The 24844-nt window shown below is 39.6% G+C and overlaps 6 protein-coding genes across 8 annotated transcripts; 4 read left to right on the plus strand and 2 right to left on the minus strand.

The window, feature by feature from the left end:
- Window positions 1–646: 646 nt before the first annotated feature.
- Window positions 647–3511, plus strand: LOC140776381 (BTB/POZ domain-containing protein At3g19850-like). The gene is made up of 3 exons (XM_073120067.1): window positions 647–892; window positions 986–2080; window positions 2806–3511. Exons 1-3 carry the CDS (start codon window positions 830–832, stop codon window positions 3235–3237), a joined length of 1590 nt encoding a protein of 529 aa, XP_072976168.1. The 5' UTR covers window positions 647–829; the 3' UTR covers window positions 3238–3511.
- A 310-nt stretch (window positions 3512–3821) lies between these two features.
- Window positions 3822–5042, minus strand: LOC140773791 (pentatricopeptide repeat-containing protein At2g18520, mitochondrial-like). The gene has a single exon (XM_073116537.1). It carries the CDS (start codon window positions 5040–5042, stop codon window positions 3822–3824), a length of 1221 nt encoding a protein of 406 aa, XP_072972638.1.
- Window positions 5043–6722: 1680 nt separating this feature from the next.
- Window positions 6723–11303, plus strand: LOC140770012 (tricalbin-3-like). Its single transcript, XM_073110961.1, has 8 exons — window positions 6723–7817; window positions 8352–8593; window positions 8730–8748; window positions 9185–9390; window positions 9621–9730; window positions 9857–9955; window positions 10161–10614; window positions 10718–11303. Exons 1-8 carry the CDS (start codon window positions 7057–7059, stop codon window positions 10804–10806), a joined length of 1980 nt encoding a protein of 659 aa, XP_072967062.1. The 5' UTR covers window positions 6723–7056; the 3' UTR covers window positions 10807–11303.
- Window positions 11304–14106: 2803 nt separating this feature from the next.
- Window positions 14107–19241, plus strand: LOC140777695 (delta(24)-sterol reductase-like). 2 transcript variants are annotated; one of them, XM_073121996.1, is made up of 4 exons: window positions 14157–14199; window positions 14361–14481; window positions 16984–18231; window positions 18580–19241. In XM_073121996.1, the coding sequence occupies exons 3-4, from the start codon at window positions 16993–16995 to the stop codon at window positions 19021–19023; spliced, it is 1683 nt and encodes a 560-aa protein (XP_072978097.1). In that variant the 5' UTR covers window positions 14157–14199; window positions 14361–14481; window positions 16984–16992; the 3' UTR covers window positions 19024–19241. The 2 variants fall into 2 exon arrangements, with proteins under 2 accessions (XP_072978087.1, XP_072978097.1); XM_073121986.1 differs by lacking the exon at window positions 14361–14481 and having other exon boundaries at window positions 14107–14199.
- A 655-nt stretch (window positions 19242–19896) lies between these two features.
- Window positions 19897–22367, plus strand: LOC140775649 (anamorsin homolog). The gene is made up of 8 exons (XM_073119037.1): window positions 19897–20069; window positions 20165–20302; window positions 20915–21078; window positions 21165–21269; window positions 21345–21504; window positions 21594–21730; window positions 21853–21927; window positions 22036–22367. The coding sequence occupies exons 2-8, from the start codon at window positions 20179–20181 to the stop codon at window positions 22072–22074; spliced, it is 804 nt and encodes a 267-aa protein (XP_072975138.1). The 5' UTR covers window positions 19897–20069; window positions 20165–20178; the 3' UTR covers window positions 22075–22367.
- On the minus strand, window positions 22338–24316 carry LOC140775658 (protein COFACTOR ASSEMBLY OF COMPLEX C SUBUNIT B CCB3, chloroplastic). Of its 2 annotated transcripts, XM_073119049.1 has the most exons (3): window positions 24179–24316; window positions 23997–24034; window positions 22338–22978 (listed from the first exon to the last, which is right to left on the minus strand). In XM_073119049.1, the coding sequence occupies exons 1-3, from the start codon at window positions 24231–24233 to the stop codon at window positions 22469–22471; spliced, it is 603 nt and encodes a 200-aa protein (XP_072975150.1). In that variant the 5' UTR covers window positions 24234–24316; the 3' UTR covers window positions 22338–22468. The 2 variants fall into 2 exon arrangements, with proteins under 2 accessions (XP_072975150.1, XP_072975155.1); XM_073119054.1 differs by lacking the exons at window positions 23997–24034; window positions 24179–24316 and adding an exon at window positions 23148–23990.
- Between the last annotated feature and the right edge of the window lie 528 nt (window positions 24317–24844).

Below are 24844 nucleotides of genomic sequence, written 5' to 3' on the forward strand. Positions count from 1 at the left end.
TACTTCTTTGGAAGGATTAGCAAGTAGGCTTATCCTCTAATTAATTCTGCATTAACTATAGGGATTAAGCACCAACAAAATATTCTTGCTTCAGGATAAGCCTACCTGAATCGTAGGCTTTACTTAGTAGATATTTACTATATAATAATTAAATTAATTATAAATGCAAAGATAATCTTAACACCCAAACCATAGTTTAAAGTCAAATAAGAGTATTTTAGTTTTTATTTTTAAAAGTAATAGAATAATCTTTATTCCGTCGATTGCTATTATGTTAAACATAATTTGTTTATGCGAAATTTACGGTTCGGATGAAAAGTATTTATATGGTAGAATGTTTTTAATAAATTTTCCCAAAAATAGTTGATATGTTTGGATTGTCCTCGACTTGTTGCATGGGGTTTGTATCGTTCCATCTCACTACTCTACTATCAACCCCATCCTCTAGCATCAGAACATGCCTACTGTTTTGCCTATTTGTTTCTTTCTCACTTGAGTAAAGTGCTCTTAATAATTTTCCAAAGATGGTCCCTTCTTCTCTTTTTTTTTGAAAAGCCTTTGGATTTATTTTAGATCCTAAAAGCCCTCGTCGCCTTCTCCCACATGTTGTCAGATGTAATCAGCTCAAGTAAATCCAAATCCATTCCAAGGAAAAAGAAAACAAAAGGATGATTGACTTCCGGAGTTGTCCGTCACTGGCTCCAGACAAAATCCATTCATTAATGAGATCAGAAGAGCAACATATGAAGAGCAGCAGCAACTTCATAGATTTGTTACATTTATTATGACTTTCTTTGCATAGCTTTGTATTCATTCTGCTCCAAGAACCATGCAGGAGCTGTGTGATCTCAAGGTTCGCGTCAATGGGCAGTTCACCTTCCACCTCCACCAGGTATTTTTTTTTTTCAGACCAAAGAACCCATCTTGAATCTTGAACTACTAGCTCGTGCAAGGAAATCTAAAATGAGTCTCTTTTTTTTCCCAGAGCATCCTCTGCAGGTTCTCGGGGAGGTTGAGGAGGATGGTGAGGCGGGAGAGGAGAAGAAGACCGGTGAAGGATTTAGAGCTCAAGATCATGGATTTCCCGGGAGGCTCAGATGGATTTGAGACGGCTGCAAGATTCTGCTACAAGAATGGGAGCATAGTGATCGCCCCTTCCAACCTCTGCCTCCTCCATTGCTCTGCCATCTTCTTGGACATGAGTGAGGAGGTCTACACTTGCAACCTCTTGAGCCAGACGGAGACCTTCATGGATGGATTGTTCTATTGGACGTGGAACGACATCTTGGTAGCCTTGAAAAGCTGTGAGCCCTTCGTCCCCGCCGCAGAGTCGTCGGGCCTCCTCGAGAAGCTCATCTCAGCTCTCTTCTCAAAGATCTCAGCCAACTCAGAGACACCACTTGTGGCAACTGCACCTTCGCCTACGTCGTCTTCATTATCCCTCAGTAGAGAGTGGTGGTTCGACGACCTAACCATTCTCGCGCCGACCGTGATAGAAAAGATGATGAGGACCCTTGGAGCTTATGGCAGTGATAATAAGAACTTAATTCTCACAAAGTTCCTCTTGCATTACCTCAAAGTAGCATCCCATAAGCCAGGGTTAGGTGCTAATGGAGTTCTTAAGTATAAGGAAGAGTATAGAGGTCTTGCAGACACTGCTGTTCATGGAATTGTTCTCATAGGAAAGGCATCTTTTTCATGCAGAGGTCTCTTCTGGGTCTCAAGAGTAGTCTCCAATCTTGGCATCAGGAAGGAATGCAGAGATAAGCTTGAGAGGCTGATGGGTCTGATGCTTGATCAAGCTTCGTTGGATGATCTTTTAGTTCCAGGGCATGATGGAGATGTGTATGATGTGAACCTAGTGCTGAGATTGGTGAGGGTCTTTGTGAGCTCATATAAGGGTGGAATTGCCTCCCAAAGGATGAAGAAAGTTGGCAAATTGATTGATAAGTACTTGGGGGAGATCTCCCCTGTCCAAAGTTTGAAGGTCACAAAGTTCCTTTGGGTGGCTGAGAGCCTACCAGATTGTGCCAGAGACTGCTATGATGGAGTCTACAGAGCATTGGACATCTATCTTGAGGTAATATTGCTGAAAGTATACAAATATTATTTCAATTGATAATTGGTATGCTCAAATTGGCAACTCAGATAGATTGGTCATATCCCAATATTTTAACATTAGACAAATTAAAAGGCAGTCCTTCGTAATTTCGTATGCTTCTTCCCAAAATTATGGATGGGTAGGTATATAAATAGTGTGTTATTTGAAGTACACTTTTTTTTTTGCATAGTGTGTTATTTGAAGTACACTTTTTATTGCATAATGTGTTGTTTGAAGTACACTTTTTATTGCATAGTGTGTTATTTGAAGTACACTTTTTCTTGCATCATATCAGAACATTATAAGTAGGCCATTAAGTTTGTTGATTCATGCATCCTAGCCTCTCATTGCTTTGTTCAACCTCTGCTTCATTTGAATTGTAAGAAGAACAAAATTGAAGAATTCTTAGCTATAAACTAATTTTTCATATTGCGCATGTCTTTTGTGCTGACCCTGTGTGCAAGGGAGCAAAGATGGGTTTTCTTTATTCATCTATCTTTCTCTTGCTCAGGATTCTTTGCTTCTCGGACCCTTTTTTTTCTCTGTCTCAAACAATGAGTAGCTAAAATTCTAGTCTCAACTTCTCATCCTTTCTTTCCTAAATATTACAGAGCAGAAAAAGATATATACCTTCTGCTGTGTGATGCTTCCTTCGCTGTGTTTGAGTACATTTAACACTAATGGCTGGCGATAATTTCTCTCAGTCACATCCAACAGTATCGACCGAGGATAGAACGAGCCTGTGCCGATGCCTAAACTACGAGAAGCTCACTCTCGAGGCCTGCAAAGACTTCGCTAAGAACCGAAGAATTCCACCAGGAGTTGCAGTACAAGCATTAGCCTCGCAAAAATCCAAGCACCATGTCAATACTTGCATCAAGGATAGACCCGATCCCGCGCAGACGCCTGGAAGGACAGCTCACAATTCAAGCCCCAAATCCGAGAAGGCGGCTTCATCAGAGTTGTTAGATGAGAAAGAAGTTCTAAGGCTCAACCTACAGAGAATGCAGAGTAGGGTGATTGAGTTGGAGAAGACATGTAGGGAGATGAAGGGCAAAATGTCTAAGATGGAGAAGACTAAGTCCTTCAACAGCGCTTGTCATCACAGTAGTAAGGGAATGCCCAGACTCTGTTAGACTCACCAAGTTTAGTTTGACTGCCTCTGTTTTCACCTGTACATTGAAGGATGCTACTTGCTTCACTTGTATTCTTTTGTGTGCCTAACTGCCATTCGATACTGGATTAGTTACATTGTGTATTGTGTTCTACTGGCAAGAATGGAGTGAGTTAAATAAATTTGTATATCTTTTGACTACAAAACTGATAGATAATTGTCTGAACTTTTCTTGTCCTGGTATTTTGCTTTCTTCTTTGAACTTTTGCACATGATGAAAGCCAGAAAGGCTGCTTTGAAACTCCTGTGTCTGTTTCACTTTTGTTTTGCTCAATGTAGTCGGGTCCACTGATCCCAGAGAAATCCATTTCCATCAAGGTGTACACATCTTCATTGAAGAATTCAAAATAAACACACAAGCATAACATTTATTCGAAATCAGTGGATCAAATGCTAACTGATGGTTACTATTCAGTTTCAAAATTATCAAAACAACAAGTGCAGTTCTTACAAAAGCTAAACTTAATTGATTTGCAAAGTGTAAATTCCTAAGATCACTAGGGCTGCATCATCACCCTCCCTCTCAAAGGTCATTGCTTTGACACCTTACCAAGAAAATGAAGCTTCAATTTTCTTCCATTCATCCAATGCATCACCTCTGACTGCTTTCCTCACCTTTGTAGAGATTTCCTTTGCTTTGTCCACCTGAGAACTCTTGATCAACCCATCAACCAATGCTTTAACAGCTTGAAAAGGCGGTGCCCATTTCTTCCCCAAGCATTCCTTGCAGATATCTAGTGCAGGATCGAACTCTCCTTTCTTGACCAAACTGCGAGTTAACACGATGTATGTCTCAAAATTCGGTGAAACCCCAGTCCCGTCCGGCCTCTTCACTTCCTGCATCCTCTTGAACACCCTCATAGCAGAACCTACATCACCTTCTTTACAAAATCCATCAATGATAGTGTTGAAGCTAGCACGATTCGGATACACCCCATTTGAAATCATCGCATCCAACAACTCCTCAGCCTCAAAACTCCTTCCTTTCCCGCACAGCAGCGAAATCCGACAATTATAAGTTGTCACATTCGGATTCAAACCCTTCCTTCTAATCTCCTTTAGAAACTCTTGGAAGCCAACTTCCTCCCCTTTCTTAAGATACCCATTCAAGACCTCGTTGTAAGAAACAATATCGGGCTTCACTCCTCTGCTGGGCATTTCATCGAGCAGAGCGCGAGCAATTTCAATTTCATCATTTGCACAGAGGGCTTTTAAGTAAACGTTATACGAGGCGATTCCGGGAGAGATGCCGCGCTCTTTTGGGATTTTATCGAAGGCATCGCGAAGGCGGTCAAGTTGGTGGTTTTGGTGGAAAGCGGAGAGGAGAGCACAGAACGAACGGTCGGATACAGGGCGGGAACCGGCGGCGATGTGGTCGAAGGCCCGAACGGCGTGGTCAAGCATCCCGGCAGATGAGTAGAGGGTGAGGAGCCGGATAAGAAATCCTTCCGAGGAGGGAGTGGAGGAATCGGAGTTGGAGCTGGGAAGCTCGAGGAGGCGCTCGATGAGATCAGGGCGGCCGGCTGCGGCGAGGCGACGGACTGCGAGGCGGTAAATCTGACGATCCCCGTGGAAAGAAGCAGAAGATACGGCGGAGAGGAAGAGGTCGGTGAGGTGGTCCGGGTCGGGCTCCGAGCGGATAAGCCATTTGGTTCGGGAGACAGGATCGGGGTTAAGGTTAGCGGAAGAAGTGGAGAAGAACGGAGAGGAGAGGATTCGAGGGAGGAGGAGTCTAGGGTTTCGACGTAGTGCCACCGACGCCGCCATTGGAGGTGGAGGAGAGGATCTGGGTGGAAGGGTTTTAGTTTAAGTTAGAGAGCGAGAGTGGAGCGAGCACTGGATTTGGGAAGAGAGTGCAGAAGTAGGCGACGGCTTTGTAAACAACCGCCGACTTTAGAGTACTGGAACATGACCGCAGTATAGCTGTGAAGCTTATGCCGTCTTCAAATCCTTACGTATGATATGTCCCAACTCCCAAGTGGCAAGACGGTAATTTGTGGGTTGAGATTGGTGTAATTGACTTGATGGAGTGTCCGATTAACACTTACTAATTCTATAATCTTTTTCTTAATTCTTTTTAGAGATGAATACATAAATTATTCACATCCGATGGCTCAAATCACATTTTTCAAACGCAGTCAGGCATTTTACATGTTAATTTAATGCTTATAGCCTACTTTGATGCATGCAATTTGATTTTAGTGCTTTGTATCCGGACCATTTAGCCTGTAGCCTGTAGCCTGTAATGGACCATATATCACTTTCTTCTTATTAATGACTAATCTTATCGGTACACCAAGAGCAAGCCATTCATAATTAATATTAGCTAACAACAACCGTGTTAAGTGTTTACCACCTCTTGTGCTCTCAACCATACTTCAATTAACGCTACGTCGTCCAGTTGTGAACGCAAGTGCGCATGCAAGTAGTTTCAAAATTTGACACGTTTTAATTATTGGATAATTAATTAATTTTAAGTACCTGTCCGTCTAAAACGGAACGTTATTTTCCAATTTCTACCACGGAACTCGCTTTCTAGACTTCTATTCGATTGGTTAGCCGACCACACCTCTGACCAAAAAGGAGTGGGCATCGGATCCTTTACTTATCGGATTTGGATCCGATACATCTAATCAGAACGTATCCACTACGGGTAAATTGTAATTAGGGAAGAAGATTGATGTTATGATGAGATAGATGGCAATATATATTATAATATAAATAATTATGAAAGTCTCTTTGACTAATATCGAGGCATTAACCTTGATAATAGTGACTGAATCTGAGATGGATCAAATTATTAACTTTAAGGTTATAAAAAACTCAGTCTAAGACCAAAAATTATTGAAGATCAGACCAAAAAGACCTAGATCAAGTACAATCATATCCTATTATTTTACCTTAGTTAGAAAGTCAATCAGTTACAAAATTAGCCTCTTTTAAGTTTTAAAAGTACAAATAATTTTATAAATTTAAAAAATATTAGTTAGTATTTTAATATCATCAATAAGAATCTAGATGGTCTAATAAATTTTTGATCTTATCGTTAGGCACGTCAACCGCAGCAGCAAATCTAGCTCGATAATAATGTTGATAACGTTCTTATTTTTAAGAAAGATAAGTGTCTTAACAACTAGGACTAATGGATAGAAGCGACACCTTAACCTACATAAATAGGAGTACAGTTAGGCTGTCAAACCATAAAATCTGGGGAGTGGTGGTTCCCGCCAAATAAGGATTTCACGAGGGTGGTTTTGAGGGTTTAATAAAACGTTGTTTAACGAAAAAAAAATGTAGTTGATCTAATGATGGGTCGCACACACACTCTCTCTCTATATATAATCGGATCCGGATGCAACAATACAATTACAAGATCCGAACCCTGGAAAATCCCTTCCAACAGTCCCACGTGGAGTTTCAGTTCCTCCGATCCACACGCGTCTCCAAAGCCAGAGAGAGAACGTCAGAGACGCGAAAGGAAACGTCGCCACGAGATTGGCCACCGCGACGATATCGCGCTTCTCCCAGCCGCCCATTCCTTTCACGCGCCCGCCCCACCCAAATCTCCCCCGCTTCCTCCCTCCATATCTTTTCCTCCTCCCTCTTCCAAACCCCCACCAAACCCTAACCCCGATTCCCACCCTTTCCCCCATGGAGCTCTTCCCCATCGTCGCGCTCGATTGCTCCGCCCCTAGCCCTAAGCTCTCCCGATTGCGGATTCTGTAAGCTTGGAAGCCGTTGGTCCCGGTGGTGTTGGAGTCTATGATTCGAGTCGGCTCCGATGCGATCGACGCTGCCCATCGATGGATTTGGGCTGGCGTCTTGTGCTTCGTCTCTCGTTTGCCCGTGTGGAAGAAGTAAAAGGCTGTGTCTTCGATTTGTTCTAAGAGGCCGCCGTAGTTGTAGATGGAGATTGCGATGTGAGGGTGGGAACGATAGCTTGGACGTTGGGTTCTTGAGCGCCGCCACGAAGAATGGCGCCAAGGCGCAGAAGGTTTTCATCGCCAAGCGGCTATCCGATCAGCTCGATTACGACGATTCAGAGACGATGCAATTGGCGTCCAAGTTCACCAACTACCAAGAAGATCCCTTGGTGGATAAATTGCGGACGCAGCTCGGCGTGATCCACCCGATCCCCTCGCCCCCGATCAACCGGAATATTGTTGGGTTCTTTGTGTTCTTTTTCTTTGTCGGGGTTGTTTTTGATAAGATTTGGACATCGAGGAAGAGGAATAAGGCGGAGGATGTGATTAAGAATGGCACTTGGCCTCAGGTGCCGACGAGCTTCTCTTTGTTTCTTGAGAAGGACTTGCAGAGGAAAGAGTCGGTTGAATGGGTCAACATGGTTTTGGGAAAATTATGGAAGGTTTATAGGTCTGGGCTCGAGAATTGGATCATTGGGTTGCTTCAGCCTGTTATTGACAACCTAAAGAAACCTGACTATGTGCAGAGGGTTGAAATCAAGCAGTTCTCTTTGGGAGATGAGCCACTTTCCGTCAGGAATGTTGAGCGTAGAACTTCTCGTCGTGTTAATGACCTGCAGTAAGTTTACTAACATGCTTTGTTTCAGTAGGGGGAGTGGGTACAACATTTAATTGGTTCCTGCATTATTTGTTTGATTTTAACTTAAAAAGCTAATTTTAGTGTTAACAATGCTTCCTATAGTGAAAGAATGCTTTGGCATATCTTTTTAGCAACCTAGGAAGTGAAATTCATGGCAGAATCTCTCTTAAGTTTTGTACCCGTTTTAAAAGCTGATTTAATTACTTAAGGTTTCCTTTATCCTGTGAGATATAATGTTGGGTTGGTTATATCTTATTAGAGGCCCATCCTTTGATCTGTCTGAGCTGTGGTAATTACATCAAGTCTGAAATAGCAATGTTGGATTAATCTGCCAAAATTAGGTAACTCTTATCGATATTATAAGGACCTCACAGTATGGAAAAGAATTGTCGCATTTTTGGATAAAATGGCTGAAATGAATGCATCTGTGTCATTGGAGCAAATGTTTTATGTGCTAAATTTACTTTTGTATACAATTTATATTAAAATTTGGTGGCATTTTTTTAATCTCAGGTATCAGATTGGTCTTCGTTATACAGGTGGAGCTCGCATGTTGTTGTCCCTGTCACTAAAATTTGGTATTATCCCCATAGTAGTACCTGTTGGTGTCCGTGATTTTGATATTGATGGGGAGCTTTGGGTTAAATTGCGTCTGATTCCAACGGAACCTTGGGTGGGAGCAGTTTCATGGGCTTTTGTCTCGCTTCCAAAAATTAAGTTTGAGCTCTCTCCATTCCGTTTGTTCAATCTCATGGGTACGTGTCTTTTCCATGGTTAAGGTTCTTCTCCAATAAAGTTTGTGAAAATGTCTCACTCCGTTCAGACGTGTACTTTGATGCTTTACTAATGGTGGCTTAATGTCTATTGCATGCAATCACCGTGCTTCATCAGCAATTCCTGTTCTATCAATGTGAGTAAAATTGTTTCCATTTCAACTTCTCATTTCTGTGATGCTCTTCCACTCAAAAATGACATTTCTTTCTGTTACAAACATTTTGCTACTATAATATTTTTGTGTCCAACTAGCATTATATTTAGAGGGAGTACTGTGATCATCTTATTTATCATTTTTGGTTTTGATTTGAGAAAGAAATATGATATTCTATTATATATACTCTATCAGGCTGGCCAAGTTGATGATTCCTTCTACTTTATTCTTTCTCTCATGATACAAATATAGTAGGTCTCTTCTCTTTGCAGATCTTTTTTTAGTTTGTATCCCAAAAATGTTTCTCATGCTTACTGTTTGGTAGGACCTGAAATTGTTTCTCATGCATACTGTTTGATAGGAGGTATCTTACTAGTTTGCCCTAATCTGAGAAAAATTGTTTCCTCATATGTACTAGGTTCCTGACAAAGCTTCTAACTGAAGATCTGCCTCGACTTTTTGTGCGTCCAAAAAAGATTGTCCTTGATTTTCAGAAAGGGAAAGCACTTGGTCCTGTTGCAGAAAACTCTGAAGATGATGCAATTCATCAAGGAAATAAAGACTCTGTTGGGGAGTTATCAGTTACCCTAGTTGATGCTCGGAAACTTTCCTATGCCATATTTGGTATCCACTCTCTACCTTCTCTTTTGCTTCGGTTTATTGGTTTTAAACTAGACAAATAGAAAATGCTTCCTCCTGTGTTTTCATTACTATAGTCCTTGTTGGCACTTTAGATTTATCATCTATGACTTAATTCCGAATTTGGATCCGCTGGCTTTCAGTCTTGTCCTGAGTGTTTATCAGTATGTGTCCGACAAGTACTAATATTTTGTAAACTATGTGTCCATGAACAGCGAAGACTGATCCGTATGTTATCTTGAGTCTCGATGATCAAGAAATTCGAAGTAAAAAGAATAGCCAAACAACTGTCATTGGGCCACCTGGCAAACCTATCTGGAACCAAGTGAGATTTCTTTGTTCTACCATCAATTGCTCCTTTCTTTAGGAGGATTTAAACATTCATGCATTGGTCCAAGTGCTTGGTTGTTTCATACTTTTAGAATAATGGGCATTTCTGGCATGTGATCAGGATTTCCATCTGCTTGTTGCAAACCCTCGAAAGCAGAAGTTACTTATTCAAGTAAAGGACTCCTTTGGTTTCACTGACTTCACAGTAGGCACAGGAGAGGTCTGTAATTCTTTATTTCATTGACTAGCATAAAAGCACAATAATACTATCTTATTGTTTTTGCACATGGGCTGGATATTTATGTGCCATGAAGACAATATTGCTGGCCCTTTATGCATTAGTGTTGATGTTATTTTTACTTCTATGTTGTACGTCTGATATCTCTCTCTTACTTACGTATCATACTTACTGGATATCCCATTAGGTTGAGCTAGGCTCGCTGCAAGATACAGTGCCAAGAGATACAATTGTACCTTTACGAGGAGGTTGGAACTTATTCAGGAGGCAATCTTCTGGGGAAATTTTACTCCGCCTGACATACAAAGCATATGTTGAAGATGAAGAAGATGATGGTGGAGAACCAGAACTTGTCTACAGCGATGCATCTGATGATGAAACATTAGACTACGAAAAAGAAAATGGCATTGATGGGCAAAGTATAAGTGATTACCCTAGTGGAAAAGAAAGAGAGACCTTTATGGACGTGCTGGCAGCATTGCTTGTTAGTGAGGAATTTCGAGGCATAGTAGCATCTGAAACTATAAACTTCAAAGGCTCAGATGATTTCAATTATCCAAAATCTACAAGGTCAAAAGTGCGAGCTGGTGGTGCTGGATCACCAAGTCTTGATTCTGAGAATGCTTCTGGTGGCTCCATAGGTAATATCTGTCTTTTTCTGATTTTAACCATTATATGACTTATTTTTATCTGCTGCCCATCTTCATAAAGTTTCACTATTTATACTTTCTCTCACTTTTGCAGACTTTGCGTTAGTGTGGTTTGCTGCCTTAACAGGTATAGCTGTGCTTATTGCTTTGAACATGGGCGGTTCAAGTTTCTTCAATCCCTGATACCTGTAAGATAGACGATAACCGACCCAATTACATCCTGACCCATTTTCAAGAATTCTGTCATTTTCTTCTGAGATTTTGGTGGACTCAAGTCACCAATAGGTCAAATGCGGACTCAGACCAAGCGGAGCTGTCCGGCTTATCCGGTCTTGCTATCGAATGTGCACTACCGTATCAATGTGGTCAATCTAATAGTTATGATTGCACGCACTCTAATCTATTGGGCCTTTTGTATTCTATTTCAAGCACGATCATGGCTATAAGATGGTGGCTTGGAGGTGTGCCTAGATCAATCCAAACTGGTCCACATGCACCTGAACCCCCTCAATATTTTCAGATCCAGTCTTCCGATATATTCTCTCTTGCCAGGGTTCTTCAATATAATGTCCCACACATAAAGTGAAAAGTCAACTATACATATTTTTTGGTCCACTCGGTTTTCATAATTATCATGTAAACTTTAGCAGAGAAATGGCTTGTGGCGGCTTTCTTTTTCTTTCCCTTTTCTCTTTTATCCCCAAAAATGTGTATAATTGCCATCTGACTTTCTGTATGCCGTACATAATCTGCGAGCTCTGCAATCAATTAAGAAATTTTTTTTTTCCCAAAGTCATTCAAAGTTCCATGTATTGCGTGTTTTTAACTGGACGCATGAATGAGCTATAAGAACCTACATTGTTTTTGTCTATTTTTATGAATACTTTTGTGCAAGTGATGCTCTTCTGTGGTCTGGACCAGGCAGGCAGGCACCAGCCACCAGGTATCGTTACCTTTTCTTTTATCTCTTTCTTTTAAATTGTTATTCTTTATTCCAACTTAGCTGGAGTACAAGTATGCATTTTAACCCCTGTGAATCAATGCGATGTAACTGTATTTTGCCGGACAGACGTTTAGCAGACTAGCAGTGCTCTTTCTCAATTTCTCTGCATAAATTTGGCTACTGCGCAAAATAAGTCTATTTCCAAAACTTATTGCAGGAGAATGTGAAATTTTAAATTATTTAGTGAATAGATTTTTGTTTGTTTGTTTGGTGCATAAGGAGTTCACTGACAATTATTATGGAGCCCCTATAGACATTAGAGTTAATGTTTAGTGATTATTTGTTTTATTAGAATGCTATATGCCTCTATGAAAACAAAATAATTTCTTATCACAGTTTGTTACGTGCAAAAATAAATCGAATTGTTCATTCCACTTGTAGTGCATCACAATTCTGTGTGTTGTTCTTCTTTTGAGGACTCATTGAGATGCGATTTATTTATTTATTATTGCAGTTTTTACTCACTAGAATGAATCGAATTTTTCATACAACTCGTAGAGCCTTTTCAATTGTGTGTTTTTTTTCCTTCCACTTTTGGAGGACTCATTGTCTCATCTTTACCAAGTGGACTTGATAAATGCCATCCAATTTTATAGTTGTTCTATAATACGTCGGGGAGGTTGTTCTTTATTATGGTTAGGGGAATTGGGTCCAATTCCGTCATCAGCCAGAGTTATGTGGTGGTGACTCTAATTTAATTGGTCCCCCAAGAGATGAACAAAATTAAAATACGGGTTATAAGGATTAATCCTTGTGCTACACTAGATGACATTGGATAATCCCATCTTGAATTTTTCTTTTAAAAAATAATATATTATAGCTTAACCGTCACGAGTACACATCGCTCTGAAGAGACAAACCAGCCAGGAAACTCCTATCCTAGGTTAAAGGCATTGATCAACGGATGATGTTTTATTTTTGGAGGAAAATTATATTTTACGCTATGTTTAATTCCTTACAATTTCACTTGCGCAATTTTACTCTCTTATAATTATATTTAAATTACAATTAATAAAAAAAATTCATCAAATTTGATTGGTGGTTAGATAGTTTTTTTTTAATTAGATAAGCTTTTTAATGCTATTAAAATAAATACTAATAAGATTTCAGATGATAAATATATAATAAAAGTATATATTAATATATTTATCATATCTTTATAATTTAAAATTTGATTAATATTATTTTAGATACGTTAAAATGTGATCTAATTCTCTTCTACAACTAGACGAGGGAAAAGAGATGCTTACTCAAATCCAGCCTTCTTACAATGATAAATTAAATACATCAGGCCTGTCTTTTGTTCTTGATCCATCCAATTCAAATTGATATATACAGCCAATAGTCATATAATACTTAATTAGTCCTCTTGACAGAATATTTGTCTCTGTCTAAATTATTATCTATACACACGAACACATCTACAAATTAAAAATAAAATACTTTTAATATGTCAATTGAAGGTAGATGCAACTTACCTAAGTAATATCACAATGTCCCAACTATTTATTCATTTCAAGTGCCGAGCTTAATACACACATTTCCCAACTATTTAGACACATTGTTTAGTATGCAGACTGCAATCAATCAGAAGCTCTTTTTTTTTTCACAATTTCCAGACTCTCCATTCCAAGCCTAATAATTGAAAAGTAAATAAAAAAAAAGAGAAGAGAAGTACATGTATTTCCATATATCTACTTGACTATTTGTCAATTTAATCTTTAATTGAGAAATTAATAAGTATTAAAAAAAATGGAGGTTGTTGGCCTGATTTATACATGAAAAAAAGTTGATGGTTTGATAGATTTTGTGCATATCTTATATAAATTATATATATATATTTAATATAATAAATAAATAAATTCAGTTTTAAAAGTCTAATTTGTTAAATTCGCTAGTAAATATCACCATGTATATAATTATTAGTAATATTAATAATATTATGAGATAATTATACCTATTAAAAAATATTCGATTTTTGCGGACGGCCATTAACTTTTTAAGGTTACGATCTATATATAATTTCCACCGTTCACTGTTCTTTGGCCGTTACGGATATAAGACCGCTGGATTCCGTCCTTCCAACGGCCACAGGTCCCAAAATAAAAATCCTCTAGATCCAGGAACGGGAAACGACACTGTTTGGCGCGCAAATGGTTCTGACACGCGCCACGTGGTGGCAGACAAGACGCATCGGACAGTTGTCTCGGGCGAGATCCAACCGGCACGGGAGGACAGAGATGCCTGATCCGATCCACGGATGGTCCCTTGCGGGAGGGCGTTCTCGTAATTTCCACTCGGAAAGGCGCATGAGCTACGTGCAGTTGTTTTGAATCCCGACGGAAGGTTTTCATTTACACCCTCCTCGTTTTAAGATGTTACAGTTACAACCCTACAAATCTACTTTTACAGATGGTGAAGTTTTCATAGTGTAGGGTGTGAAGTGAATATTTCCCAAAATCGGTGTCGCTATTTATAAGCCCGCCTTCTCTTTCTCCGCTCACTACTTTGAATGCGGAGACGGTGAGTTCACCGGATAGGAGGAAGGCGACGAGAGCTCCGTCTCTCCATTGGTGAGCTCTAAACCGAACTCGTCTCAGTGCTTTTATTGCTTCCAGTAATAGCGTCTTCAAGGTTTAGAATTTTGTTTCCGTCCGTAAAACCCTATATTAATCACATTTTATGTGATTCCTCTGGTCTTTGATCCGATCCCCGGGGAATCTCTGGGCTATAGATCTGAACCCGGAGTGAATTAAAACACACTGATCCACCTTTTTCCTTTGAGGATCTTTGGGAAGGGGAAGCCGGAACCGTTTCTGGCTTTGTTTGCTCGGATCTGAGCTACATTTGGAGAGGTAATCGTGATTCATGCCTTATTTTCCTCCAAACTATTTGTCATTCTCGTCTCGTGGTCTCTACGTTACAGAATTGACAAAACTTTAGATTTTGGTGTTCCTTTCTTGTGATTAGGGCGGTTAAAGTTTCCCTTTCTAGACACATTGATATTAACTGACTATCTGGAGTCTTCTTGGTTGTCCTTTTCTTTCCCTTGTGGTTCTTCTAGCTCTTTGTTTAGGTGATTAGTCTTAGTGCGAGATCCGCTCTCATTGGTGGTAAAGACCCGTGGTCCTTTCTCTTTTGAGAATCCTTTGTTTCGGACGATTGACTTGAGTGTTTATACTAGGTTATGGTTGATTACGACGTCTAAACAGTAATTGCCAGATCTAACTAGATCTCCAAGTTTTTGGCATTAAGTTTTGCCACTTGTTGCCAAGTACAAGATCCTGTATAATAGCTATTTTCCAAGCTCCAGATTTTGATACCTTTCAGTTCTAGATTCTATTATTTTGGTAGACTTGAATATAAAAATCAACGTTCTCTAACAATTTAAACATTTAGAGTAGCAAGTTAGTTATCACAGTTGAAGTCATGGTTTAAAATCTTGTAAAACTCTTCTACTGTCCTACTACTACTACTACTACTACTACTACTACTACTATTATTATTATTATTATATATATACAAGGCTCCACTTATTTAAGTTGAGGAGAACCGGTATATTAGAAAAAATTATTATTCTCTAGTAGTTTTAGCTTTTACAGTAGTTAATGAGTTATAACTTAAAAGTGACTAAGAAACTATTTGTATTAATTTTTCTACCTCCTTTTATTTGTTTAGTGCCCTGATTACCCCTTCAAAGCAACTATAATTTCCACAAGTTAGCTCGGTTGCTTTGAATAGACCGATTCTGGCTGGATTCATATCTTCTTTGATGCTGTGCTTATCTTTTGATGAAGTCCCACAGTATAGATGTGGAGTAGACCGACTTGTCCAGATACTCTACTTGATTATAATATGTTATGTTAGTGTTGCTCCTAAATGAGAGTGGAACATTATTTTAGAAGTATGGTGAATGGATTGTCATGTATAAATGTGAATTCTCCTTGCCTTGGAAAAGTGCCATCTGGCATCACTTCCCTTTTATGTTTATAAGCTTTTGTATTGAGTGAAAGAATTCAGTTTCTCCTTTTTTAGTTATTTATTTGACTTGAGCTATGGACGTTGCAAATGTTCCAGGTGCAGTATTGAGAGATTAATTATGCCATGGAAATTGTAGACTCTGATATTTTCGCTGTCTAAGGTTAAAAACTTATAATAGGAAAAGGTTCCCCTCCCTTCTTTCTGTTATAGTCTTGATATTGTCATCATAGAGCCATGACTAGGCTGTTAGAAAAAACTTTCAGATTTTGTCAGTGATTGGACTGAGATTGTTCTGTTCTCTTTCATAAAGAAAATACTTCCTTTTTCTAGCCATGAGGTAAATCAAAATTTGGAATCTTCTATTGCCATTGCTTTTCTAGTCACTCATTCATTAGTTGGGCACCACTAGTAATTCAATATCTGTTACAAGACATCATCATGAGAATTTGGAGATGAAAGATTGACTGTTATACATTTTGAAGAAAAGCTTTTCATGCATTTGTAAGGAATTGACTCCTTGGATCTTTCCAAGGCTGTTTTCATGCACATAGACCTGTGAGACCACTTCCATCTGTTGCAATTATCTCTCTTGGATCATTATGCTGGTGGTATTTTGATTTACTTCGTTTGCTTTCATTATGGTATAGCCTTTTATTGGATGATAAAGTGGGATAAAATTCACGACTGGTAATTTCTTAATGTAGGAAGGTATTTACCTGAAAAAATTGGACCATTCATAGCAGGTGCCATCAGTGAAAGTGAATATAATGCTATCATCAGTTGCATTAGTTCTACTATTTAATGTGACTCGAATATCGTTCAAGGTGACCGGAACAAGTATAAGGGGAGCCTATGATCTTGTGTACAGATGTACACACTTGTAGTTGATTGCTAACCCATCGAGCCTATCTCTTTTACAGGGACATCTGTATATAGAACTTTACCTCAGATGTAGCATGGCCAGGTATACACTATAGAGAGATAGCTAAGTGTAATTGGTTAATACTACAATTTGGCTTGGTATTTCCAAGGAATTCATCTTTGTTGTTTGACCTCTGATTTCTTCTTTAGTGCTTATTTGTCTTCTATGAGCTCAATCAACCATCGTCCTTCTGCAACAACTAACAACATAAAGAGAAGCCCTGCTATTAATGACTGGGCTTCTTTCTTCTCCTAGTGCTTCATCTCATGATTTTTGAAACTTTCTACTTTCTTTGATTGCTTTCCATCTTCTCATTTGTAGATTCATCCATAGATCAAGAAAATAAAAAAATAAAGCCAGCATAGTTTAAATGTATATTTTATGGATCTCATATTTCGAGCACTATTTGTTTAAGTGCTTGACGTGAACTTCACTATTCTATTTTTTTATGCAGTCTATAAACATGTCGGATCTGCAAGTACCTCTGCGTCCAAAGAGGAAAAAAGTTTTGGTGGACTACTTTGTCCAATTCCGATGGATACTTGTCATCTTTGTTGTCCTTCCTGTTTCTTGCCTGATCTACTTCAGCTTATTTCTGGGAGATGTTAGATCTGCTATGAAATCAGAAAAACGTCGTCAGAAGGAACACGATGAGAACGTCAAGAAAGTAGTGAACCGCCTAAAGCAAAGAAACCCAAAAAAAGATGGTCTTGTATGCACAGCAAGGAAACCATACATCGCTGTTGGCATGCGTAATGTTGACTATAAACGTGCTAGGCATTTTGAGGTTGATCTCTCTGCATTTAGGAACATCCTTGAGATTGACAAAGAGAGAATGATTGCAAAAGTGGAGCCTCTTGTTAATATGGGTCAGATAACTCGAGAAACGGTTCCTATGAATCTTGCCCTTGCAGTCGTTGCGGAGCTTGATGATCTCACAGTTGGAGGTCTAATCAATGGTTATGGCATTGAGGGAAGTTCTCATATCTATGGCCTTTTCTCTGATACAGTAGTTGCCATGGAAATTGTCCTTGCGGACGGGCAAGTTGTTAGGGCAACTAAGGACAACGAGTACTCAGACCTTTTCTATGGGATGCCATGGTCTCAAGGAACACTGGGTTTCCTGGTTTCAGCAGAGATTAAACTCATACCCATCAAGGAATATATGAGACTAACATACACTCCAGTGATAGGAAATCTGCAGGAAATTGCACAGGGTTATGCAGATTCTTTTGCACCTCGAGATGGGGATCCATCAAAGATCCCAGATTTTGTCGAGGGAATGATTTATACACCAACTGAGAGTGTTATGATGACTGGGATGTACGCTTCCACAGAGGAGGCAAAGAAGAAGGGTAATGTCATCAATAGTGTAGGATGGTGGTTTAAGCCTTGGTTCTATCAGCATGCAGAGACAGCACTAAAGAAAGGGGAATTTGTGGAATACATACCCACCAGAGAATATTACCATAGGCACACGAGGTGTCTCTATTGGGAAGGGAAGCTGATCCTCCCATTTGCCGATCAATGGTGGTTCAGATGGACTATGGGGTGGATGATGCCACCAAAGGTTTCTCTACTTAAGGCCACCCAGGGTGAAGCTATCAGAAACTATTATCATGAAATGCATGTGATCCAAGATATGTTGGTTCCTCTATACAAAGTTGGGGATGCTCTTGAATTTGTTCACCGAGAAATGGAGGTATGTTGCTATGCTATAAATAGTCCTGTAATTTTCTTGGCACACATTGCTTCTCTTGATTCTTCATACTTAACATGTTTCTACTGACCAAGATAAACCATGATACTATAAGTTTGTCTGTATGCATAACTTCTCTTTACACCGTAGTTTTGGCACTTGGCATGCTGCTGTTTCTTAACTCAACTGTAATAGTAATGTGCGATCGGATAGTGGATATAATTGCCTTTTTGATTCGGCTGGAATTTTTTTGTTATTATTTCTTTTGTTTCTCTGTTACCACAATCATATTTCATCAATTCTTTTGGGCCTGCTCTCGAGGTTGGTGTTTATTCTTTTTCTACTTTTCAGATTTATCCCATTTGGCTTTGCCCCCATCGTCTCTTCAAGCTTCCAGTAAAGACTATGGTGTACCCGGAACCAGGTTTTGAGCTTCACCACAGGCAGGGTGACACAAACTACGCTCAAATGTTCACAGATATTGGTGTGTACTACGCTCCTGGGCCTGTCCTAAGGGGTGAGGTGTTTGATGGCGCACAAGCGGTCCGCAACTTGGAACAGTGGCTAATTCAGAACCAGAGTTTCCAACCACAGTATGCAGTCTCTGAACTCAGTGAGAAGGACTTCTGGAGGATGTTCGACTGCTCTCATTACGAGCATTGCCGCAAGAAATACGGGGCAATCGGGACCTTCATGAGTGTCTACTACAAGTCCAAGAAAGGGAGGAAGACGGAGAAGGAGGTGCAGGAAGCCGAGGCAGCTATCCTCGAACCTGCCTATGCTGAACAAGTTTAATCCAACTTCAATGGTTTAACCTTTAAATTCTGTAGAATTTTTGCAATCCCGGTGAATTCTCTGAACTTGCCCTTTGCTTTGGTTGATGGCTGGATTTGTAATATGAGAGACTTATCCACTTGCTGATTAGCCTTGTTTTTTTCTTTTTTCTTTCTTTCTAGTATTTGAATCTGAACGGATATTTTTATTATTATCTATGCTGTTATGCTGATGTTTAGTATTTAGATGCGTTGTTTGCTTGTGAATTGGTCTTTAGTTTATAATTAGGTCTCCCTTATATTTAATCTATAATTAACCTATGGATGAGATCTATCACAAATCACAATATTTATAAATTCGATAACGCTACTGATGTATATTATTAATAATAATAATAAAGGGGGAGTTAAAGAAGAAATTCTCTGAACCAAGCCAATTCAACGTTATAAAATATAATGTAAAGGAGAGGTATTGCTGAGATAATAAATAAAATCAAATTTGAACGATGTGATCTCAACCAACCGTTGACCACGTCACCTGGGTACATAAAAATACCCGGGCTTTGAAAATTTTACATGACGTAGCATCCACCTCATCCAGTGCCACTTGGCGCCTTCCCATTGGTTAACACACGCACGTTCCCCCCATGTCACGGCACGCCAGTCCACGTTAGATCGCCAGTCCAACACGTGTCTCTCATTTCCACGTGTCTACCGACTTAAAATTTTCACCTCTCTCGGACAAACCGGATCCGTACCGTCTATGAGATCATAGCCAACCCACTTCTATATCTCTCACCGTTGGATTTAGTTTTTAAAATATTTTTTCATTAATAAGTAGAAAAATGGCTAGATAAATCCCAGTATAAGAATAGATAAAGAGACCTCCTCCTTGGAGGCGGTCTTCTTTTCTTGGTACGCTCCGTTGCAAGACTCTGCTAGTCGGCCCCATTCCGTTCCAAGCCACCGACTTTTAATAAATACAGAAGGCTCCATTACGTTCCGAAAAGGTTTTCCTTCTAGGGTTTCTTCTCTCGTTTTCCTCGGTTCTCCTCTAAGGTTTCAATCGTGAGTACTACTTTTCTTTGCCCATTTTTGCAGAATTTTACCTTAGATTTAAGGATTGCTATGGATTTTTATTGTGAAGTTGTTGTATTTTGTAGATTTGCGAATCGTGATGGGGAGCGGCACGCTTATTATCACGGATGAGGTTGGATTCCCAGTTCGCACGATTAGGGATCTTGGGAGCGAAGGAGTCGCCGAGGATGATGTTGTCGTGATTACCCAATGCGGCTCGTTAGGTAAGCTGGTCTCTTCTCTTTTGGGGGGATTTGAATGTTATAGAGCTATTCGATATGTGATTTTGGAGCTGCGTAGTTAATTTAAAGATTGAGAGCACAACTTAAGAGAGTGGAGGGCAAGGGCATCGCGAGTCCAAAGGGAGATGGGTGTGGGGGGCGGTGGAGTGGAGTGGAGGGAGAAAACGAAGAAACAAGAATGAGAGAGAGAGAGAGAGAGAGAGAGAGAGAGAGAGAGAGAGAGAGAGAGAGAGAGAGAGAGAGGGAGGGAGGGAGGGAGGGAGGGAGGGAGGGAGGGGGAGGGGGAGGGGGGGGGGGGGGGGGGGGGGGGGGGGGGGGGAGGGGGAGGGGGAGGGGGAGGGGGAGGGGGGAGAGAGAGAGAGAGAGAGAGAGAGAGAGAGAGAGAGAGAGAGAGAGAGAGACTTTCTTATTTGGGCTTGGGTTTTACAAGGCTAACCCTCCATTGGATCTGTTTAGCTCTAATTGCATGCCATTCTTAGTTATTGAAGATATGTTAAATCTGAAGAAAACATTGAATAATTAGGTTTTATATTAACTTAGTTGCAATATTATTTGTATGTTGTTCCAAATCTAAGCTTGAAATCTTGAAAGCAGGAGGGAAGTTGGGATTTGGGAATGCAACGGTTGACTTCGTTATTGCTGTTTGGAAAAACCCCAGTAATTTTGGGGATCAGTGGCTCGAGGAGATTGGCAGGGTTCTAAAACCTGGGGGAAAAGTCCTGTTGCAGACTTCTTTACTTTCTTTTGAGCAGGACAAGGTAGTTTACATATTCCTATTTGATAGAGAAGGTTGATACTTGATTATAAGATGTTAATAATTCATGGAAGTTATATTTCTGAACAGCCAAGCTCTGCCTTAGAGCGCAAATTACTCGTGTCGGGGTTTGTCGATGTGCAAGCTCTCGAAGCAAAAGCTCTCTTAACATATGAAGATGTTCAACACATTACTGTGAGTGGATTCTTGGATTTTAAGTTCATATATTTGCTGTTCGCTTTCCTAATTATAGCTTAATTTGCTGTTCAGATTAAGGGAAAAAAGGCTTCTTGGACAGTAGGGTCATCTTTCCCTATTAAAAAAGCAATAAAGGCTGTTCCCAAGATTCAGATAGATGATGATTCAGATCTGATAGATGAAGACAGTCTCCTGACAGAAGATGATCTGGCAAAGCCAAACTTGCCGATTGGTGAGCGGTCCTAACCACTGATACCATATCTAGTAACTCTTGATTTCTGGTGTCCATCTTGATCTTAAAGTTTGTTCATACTGCAACAGTTGGAGATTGTGAAATTGGAAGTGCAAGGAAGGCCTGCAAGAACTGTACTTGTGGTCGGGCTGAGGCAGAGGCAAAAGTGGAGAAGCTTGAGCTAACTGCAGAGCAGATAGAAAATCCTCAATCTGCTTGTGGTAGTGTAAGTGATTTATCTCCATATATTGCTACCAGCTGCAAAGATAAATTTCTAACTGTTGATCCTGCATTTTACTAGTCATTAGCTTAACATTTGTTTTCTGCTGGAAATGATAAATCTTGCAGTGTGGTCTTGGAGATGCCTTCCGGTGCACCGGATGCCCATACAGAGGTCTTCCCCCATTCAAATTGGGTGAAAAGGTAGCCTGAGCATTACTTGCTTCCATGCCCATGATGTTTTGTTTCTATTATCCTATCTTACTATTAACTCAGCTGTAGAGATCTAAAACTTCTGATGAATATTGACAGGTTTCCTTGTCTAGCAATTTCCTTGTGGCTGACATATGATGATGGAGAACAACAGCATCAACATCGGTTTTTTCTTTCTTTCATTGAATTGTGATTGGTAGTGTTGCACTGTAATAGTACTTTAAAGGAGATCCAAATGACTTCCAAGTGAATAAAATCATTTGAGATACATCCTGGTTATTTGTAATGCTGCACTCTGGCGACTGGGTGTGTGTGATCAGTGAGGATAACTACATTTCCAATGATTTAACTTCTTGATGTAAACTTGCTTCCAAGTTTAAAATGTTTCACAAGCAATCAGCTGAAGCAATGAAATTTCTGCGGTTATCATATTTGAAGAGTCAAAAATGTTCAAAATTTTCCTGCTTTCTTACAGCGCTCATATTTGTTTCTGGGATTCGAAATGATGAGGATTTTACAAGGAAGTCAGATGCTAAACTTGCTGAGATAGAAGTACTAGTAGCCCTTGAGGACCAACAAGTATTTCGTTCAAGAAGCTTACCAGACCAAACCAGACCACAGGTGTTACATCTACTCCACCAAGTGGGGGTATTACCTTCCTCGTTACACTAAGAATTGGTTCAGTAGGTGCGTAGGCAATTATGTATGGGAACTTGTCAACAGGAAGTTTGGGGTACCATGACATAACTATCCTTACGATGAACAGAAATCCGAACGCAGAAAGGAAAGGACCTGTGAAACCTATCAATGTCTTTGCCGTTGCAGGGTCCAGATCTGCTATCATCAAGCTCTGCATATAGTAGGGCAGTGATTGATGTAATTCTTGTGGTATGAGTGGTGTCGATGATGTCTCATGTGCAGCGGCGGCGAAAGAATCGAATGATTGAACGGCAAAGGCTGATGCGACTCCGAGCAAGCAGCAACTTTTGATCTTCTGTGAATCTTGCTGTTGGTTGCTTCTTCTGAGGCTTCTCATGATATCCTGTTTGCCATTCCTGTTAGCTATTTGATGAAATATTGTTGTATGTAGAAGAAAAGCTCAAACTTGGCTGTTCTCAGACAATTCATAGATTAGCTATCTGGACAAGTATAGAGTTCATATTGCACTACATCTATCTGATTCATGCCAGTGCTTTTGAGAAGAAATCTACCTCCATTTATGCATTTGTCTGATGCAATTCCAACTCGTTTTCTAACTCTGTGCTTACATTTCCTAATTGTGAAAAAAGGATCACATCTAATTGTGACAAGATTTGGTTCTTCCAAGGAAGACAAAGAGGTGCTTGGAGTGCTTGGCCAACTTTACTATACCGAGAACAAGAAAGACCTACGGAACAAAACCCTTCAGTTAACAAGAACCACAAAGCCGTCAAGATAAACCAATATAAGATAACGGGAAATTACTGAAGGCTATATAGACTCTGATATGTTTTCCTACGAAATAACTTTGTGTTGCATCCAATGCTTGCTGTATGTTAGAGAACCAATTGTCCCAAAGATAGGTTACAGATCAACAATAAATATCATGTCTTTTTAACATTTCTCCTTATATGTAGCTGATAATACCACGAGTGGACATGCGATAGATAATGAGATGAGAGGCTTACCATGCCGCGGCGCACCAGAATAGATACTAAATATAAAAGTGATAAGCTTCCAGGAAATTTGGTTTTAATATCAATATGATATTAAAGAAGTAGACCCAAAAGCTTAAGCCGTTTAACATATAACAATGAATATCATGACCCTTCAACATGATGAAGAATTTGCTTGTCCTTGTGACATGTGTGAGCAATTTACTTTCTGTCATCTTTATACAACACTTATCCCAAGTTGGATTATGATTAGGTCGCATATGGAACTCAAACTCATCAATACAAATCCAAATCCCACCAAAAACCATAGGTGGGTTAATTTCCATCAGTAAATATAAGAACAATACTGATACTTCCATTACTTTTATAAAATACCCATCAACGAATTACTTAGATGGTACTTACCAAAACTCTTATGGGTCTAATGCTTCCATGCGAGAGTCCTACGAGTAAAGCAAATCAAACACTTAGGATAAGCAAATAAAAAGAGGCGCAGAAACCAACTGCTGAGAAGACAAGTAGAGGAATAACTGGAATAAAACCACGACAAGAATAGTAATCGGGACTTGGGAGGAGATAGTCTTTACCTGATCGGAGGTGAAATGGATTAAATCGAGCGGATAAGGTGTATGGAAGAGCCATTGTTGGAAGAATAGAGAGCGAGAGAGAGACAGAGAGGAGATTTGCTATCCTTCCATTATGTGGATATCTCTATCTTCGTCTCGTCTCCGCTTGTAAACTGTGCGCACACAAGCCGGCCCATTGAGCCGAGCCCAATACGTTTGAGGCCCAATTCCCAAGAGATTTAGAAGAAATTATTAAAAACACCATGTATTTTACTTTTATTATCATCCACTCCCTCCCATAATTTTGTCGTCCCACGCCTGTATCTCGCTTTAACTTTACGTCACGATCTAAAGAAATAGAGAATATTTCGTCATTTTATAAAATAAAATAATAATAATAAATCTAAAATACCTTCCAGTTGATTTTAAAATTTGATTTCTATTATTTTTTTTACTTTAACGTTGACATACTTACTCAATTTTATATTTATAAATAATTAATTTCTTCTAGACGGTAACCGTTTGTTAAGAAATAGACGGGTAAATTATTTTTTACAGCATTAAAAATAAATTTAGGGATTAATAAATAAATATCGGTGTGGTACGGTAAATAATAATAAAGAGAAAATATTTAATAGTAAGGTTATAATAATCGGATGGCGATTAAAAAATTTTCATTTTTACCAC

This window comes from Typha angustifolia, chromosome 2, assembly GCF_048772165.1.
Source record: "Typha angustifolia cultivar Huaian chromosome 2, ASM4877216v1, whole genome shotgun sequence".
Classification (NCBI taxonomy): Eukaryota; Viridiplantae; Streptophyta; class Magnoliopsida; order Poales; family Typhaceae; genus Typha; species Typha angustifolia.

Coding starts and splice junctions, on each gene's coding strand:
- LOC140775649 (XM_073119037.1), top strand. CDS start 20,179: ATGGGGAGCGGCACGCTTATTATCACGGATGAGGTTGGATTCCCAGTT. Junction 21,079..21,164: donor TTTCTTTTGAGCAGGACAAG/GTAGTTTACATA, acceptor ATTTCTGAACAG/CCAAGCTCTGCCTTAGAGCG. Junction 21,505..21,593: donor AAAGCCAAACTTGCCGATTG/GTGAGCGGTCCT, acceptor ATACTGCAACAG/TTGGAGATTGTGAAATTGGA.
- LOC140773791 (XM_073116537.1), bottom strand. CDS start 5,042: ATGGCGGCGTCGGTGGCACTACGTCGAAACCCTAGACTCCTCCTCCCT.
- LOC140770012 (XM_073110961.1), top strand. CDS start 7,057: ATGCGATCGACGCTGCCCATCGATGGATTTGGGCTGGCGTCTTGTGCT. Junction 7,818..8,351: donor CGTCGTGTTAATGACCTGCA/GTAAGTTTACTA, acceptor TTTTAATCTCAG/GTATCAGATTGGTCTTCGTT. Junction 10,615..10,717: donor TGCTTCTGGTGGCTCCATAG/GTAATATCTGTC, acceptor TCACTTTTGCAG/ACTTTGCGTTAGTGTGGTTT.
- LOC140775658 (XM_073119049.1), bottom strand. CDS start 24,233: ATGGCTCTTCCATACACCTTATCCGCTCGATTTAATCCATTTCACCTC. Junction 24,035..24,178: donor TCCATTTCACCTCCGATCAG/GTAAAGACTATC, acceptor CTTTACTCGTAG/GACTCTCGCATGGAAGCATT. Junction 22,979..23,996: donor TTAGACCCATAAGAGTTTTG/GTAAGTACCATC, acceptor AATGGCAAACAG/GATATCATGAGAAGCCTCAG.
- LOC140776381 (XM_073120067.1), top strand. CDS start 830: ATGCAGGAGCTGTGTGATCTCAAGGTTCGCGTCAATGGGCAGTTCACC. Junction 893..985: donor TCACCTTCCACCTCCACCAG/GTATTTTTTTTT, acceptor TTTTTTTCCCAG/AGCATCCTCTGCAGGTTCTC. Junction 2,081..2,805: donor CATTGGACATCTATCTTGAG/GTAATATTGCTG, acceptor AATTTCTCTCAG/TCACATCCAACAGTATCGAC.
- LOC140777695 (XM_073121986.1), top strand. CDS start 16,993: ATGTCGGATCTGCAAGTACCTCTGCGTCCAAAGAGGAAAAAAGTTTTG. Junction 18,232..18,579: donor TTGTTCACCGAGAAATGGAG/GTATGTTGCTAT, acceptor TCTACTTTTCAG/ATTTATCCCATTTGGCTTTG.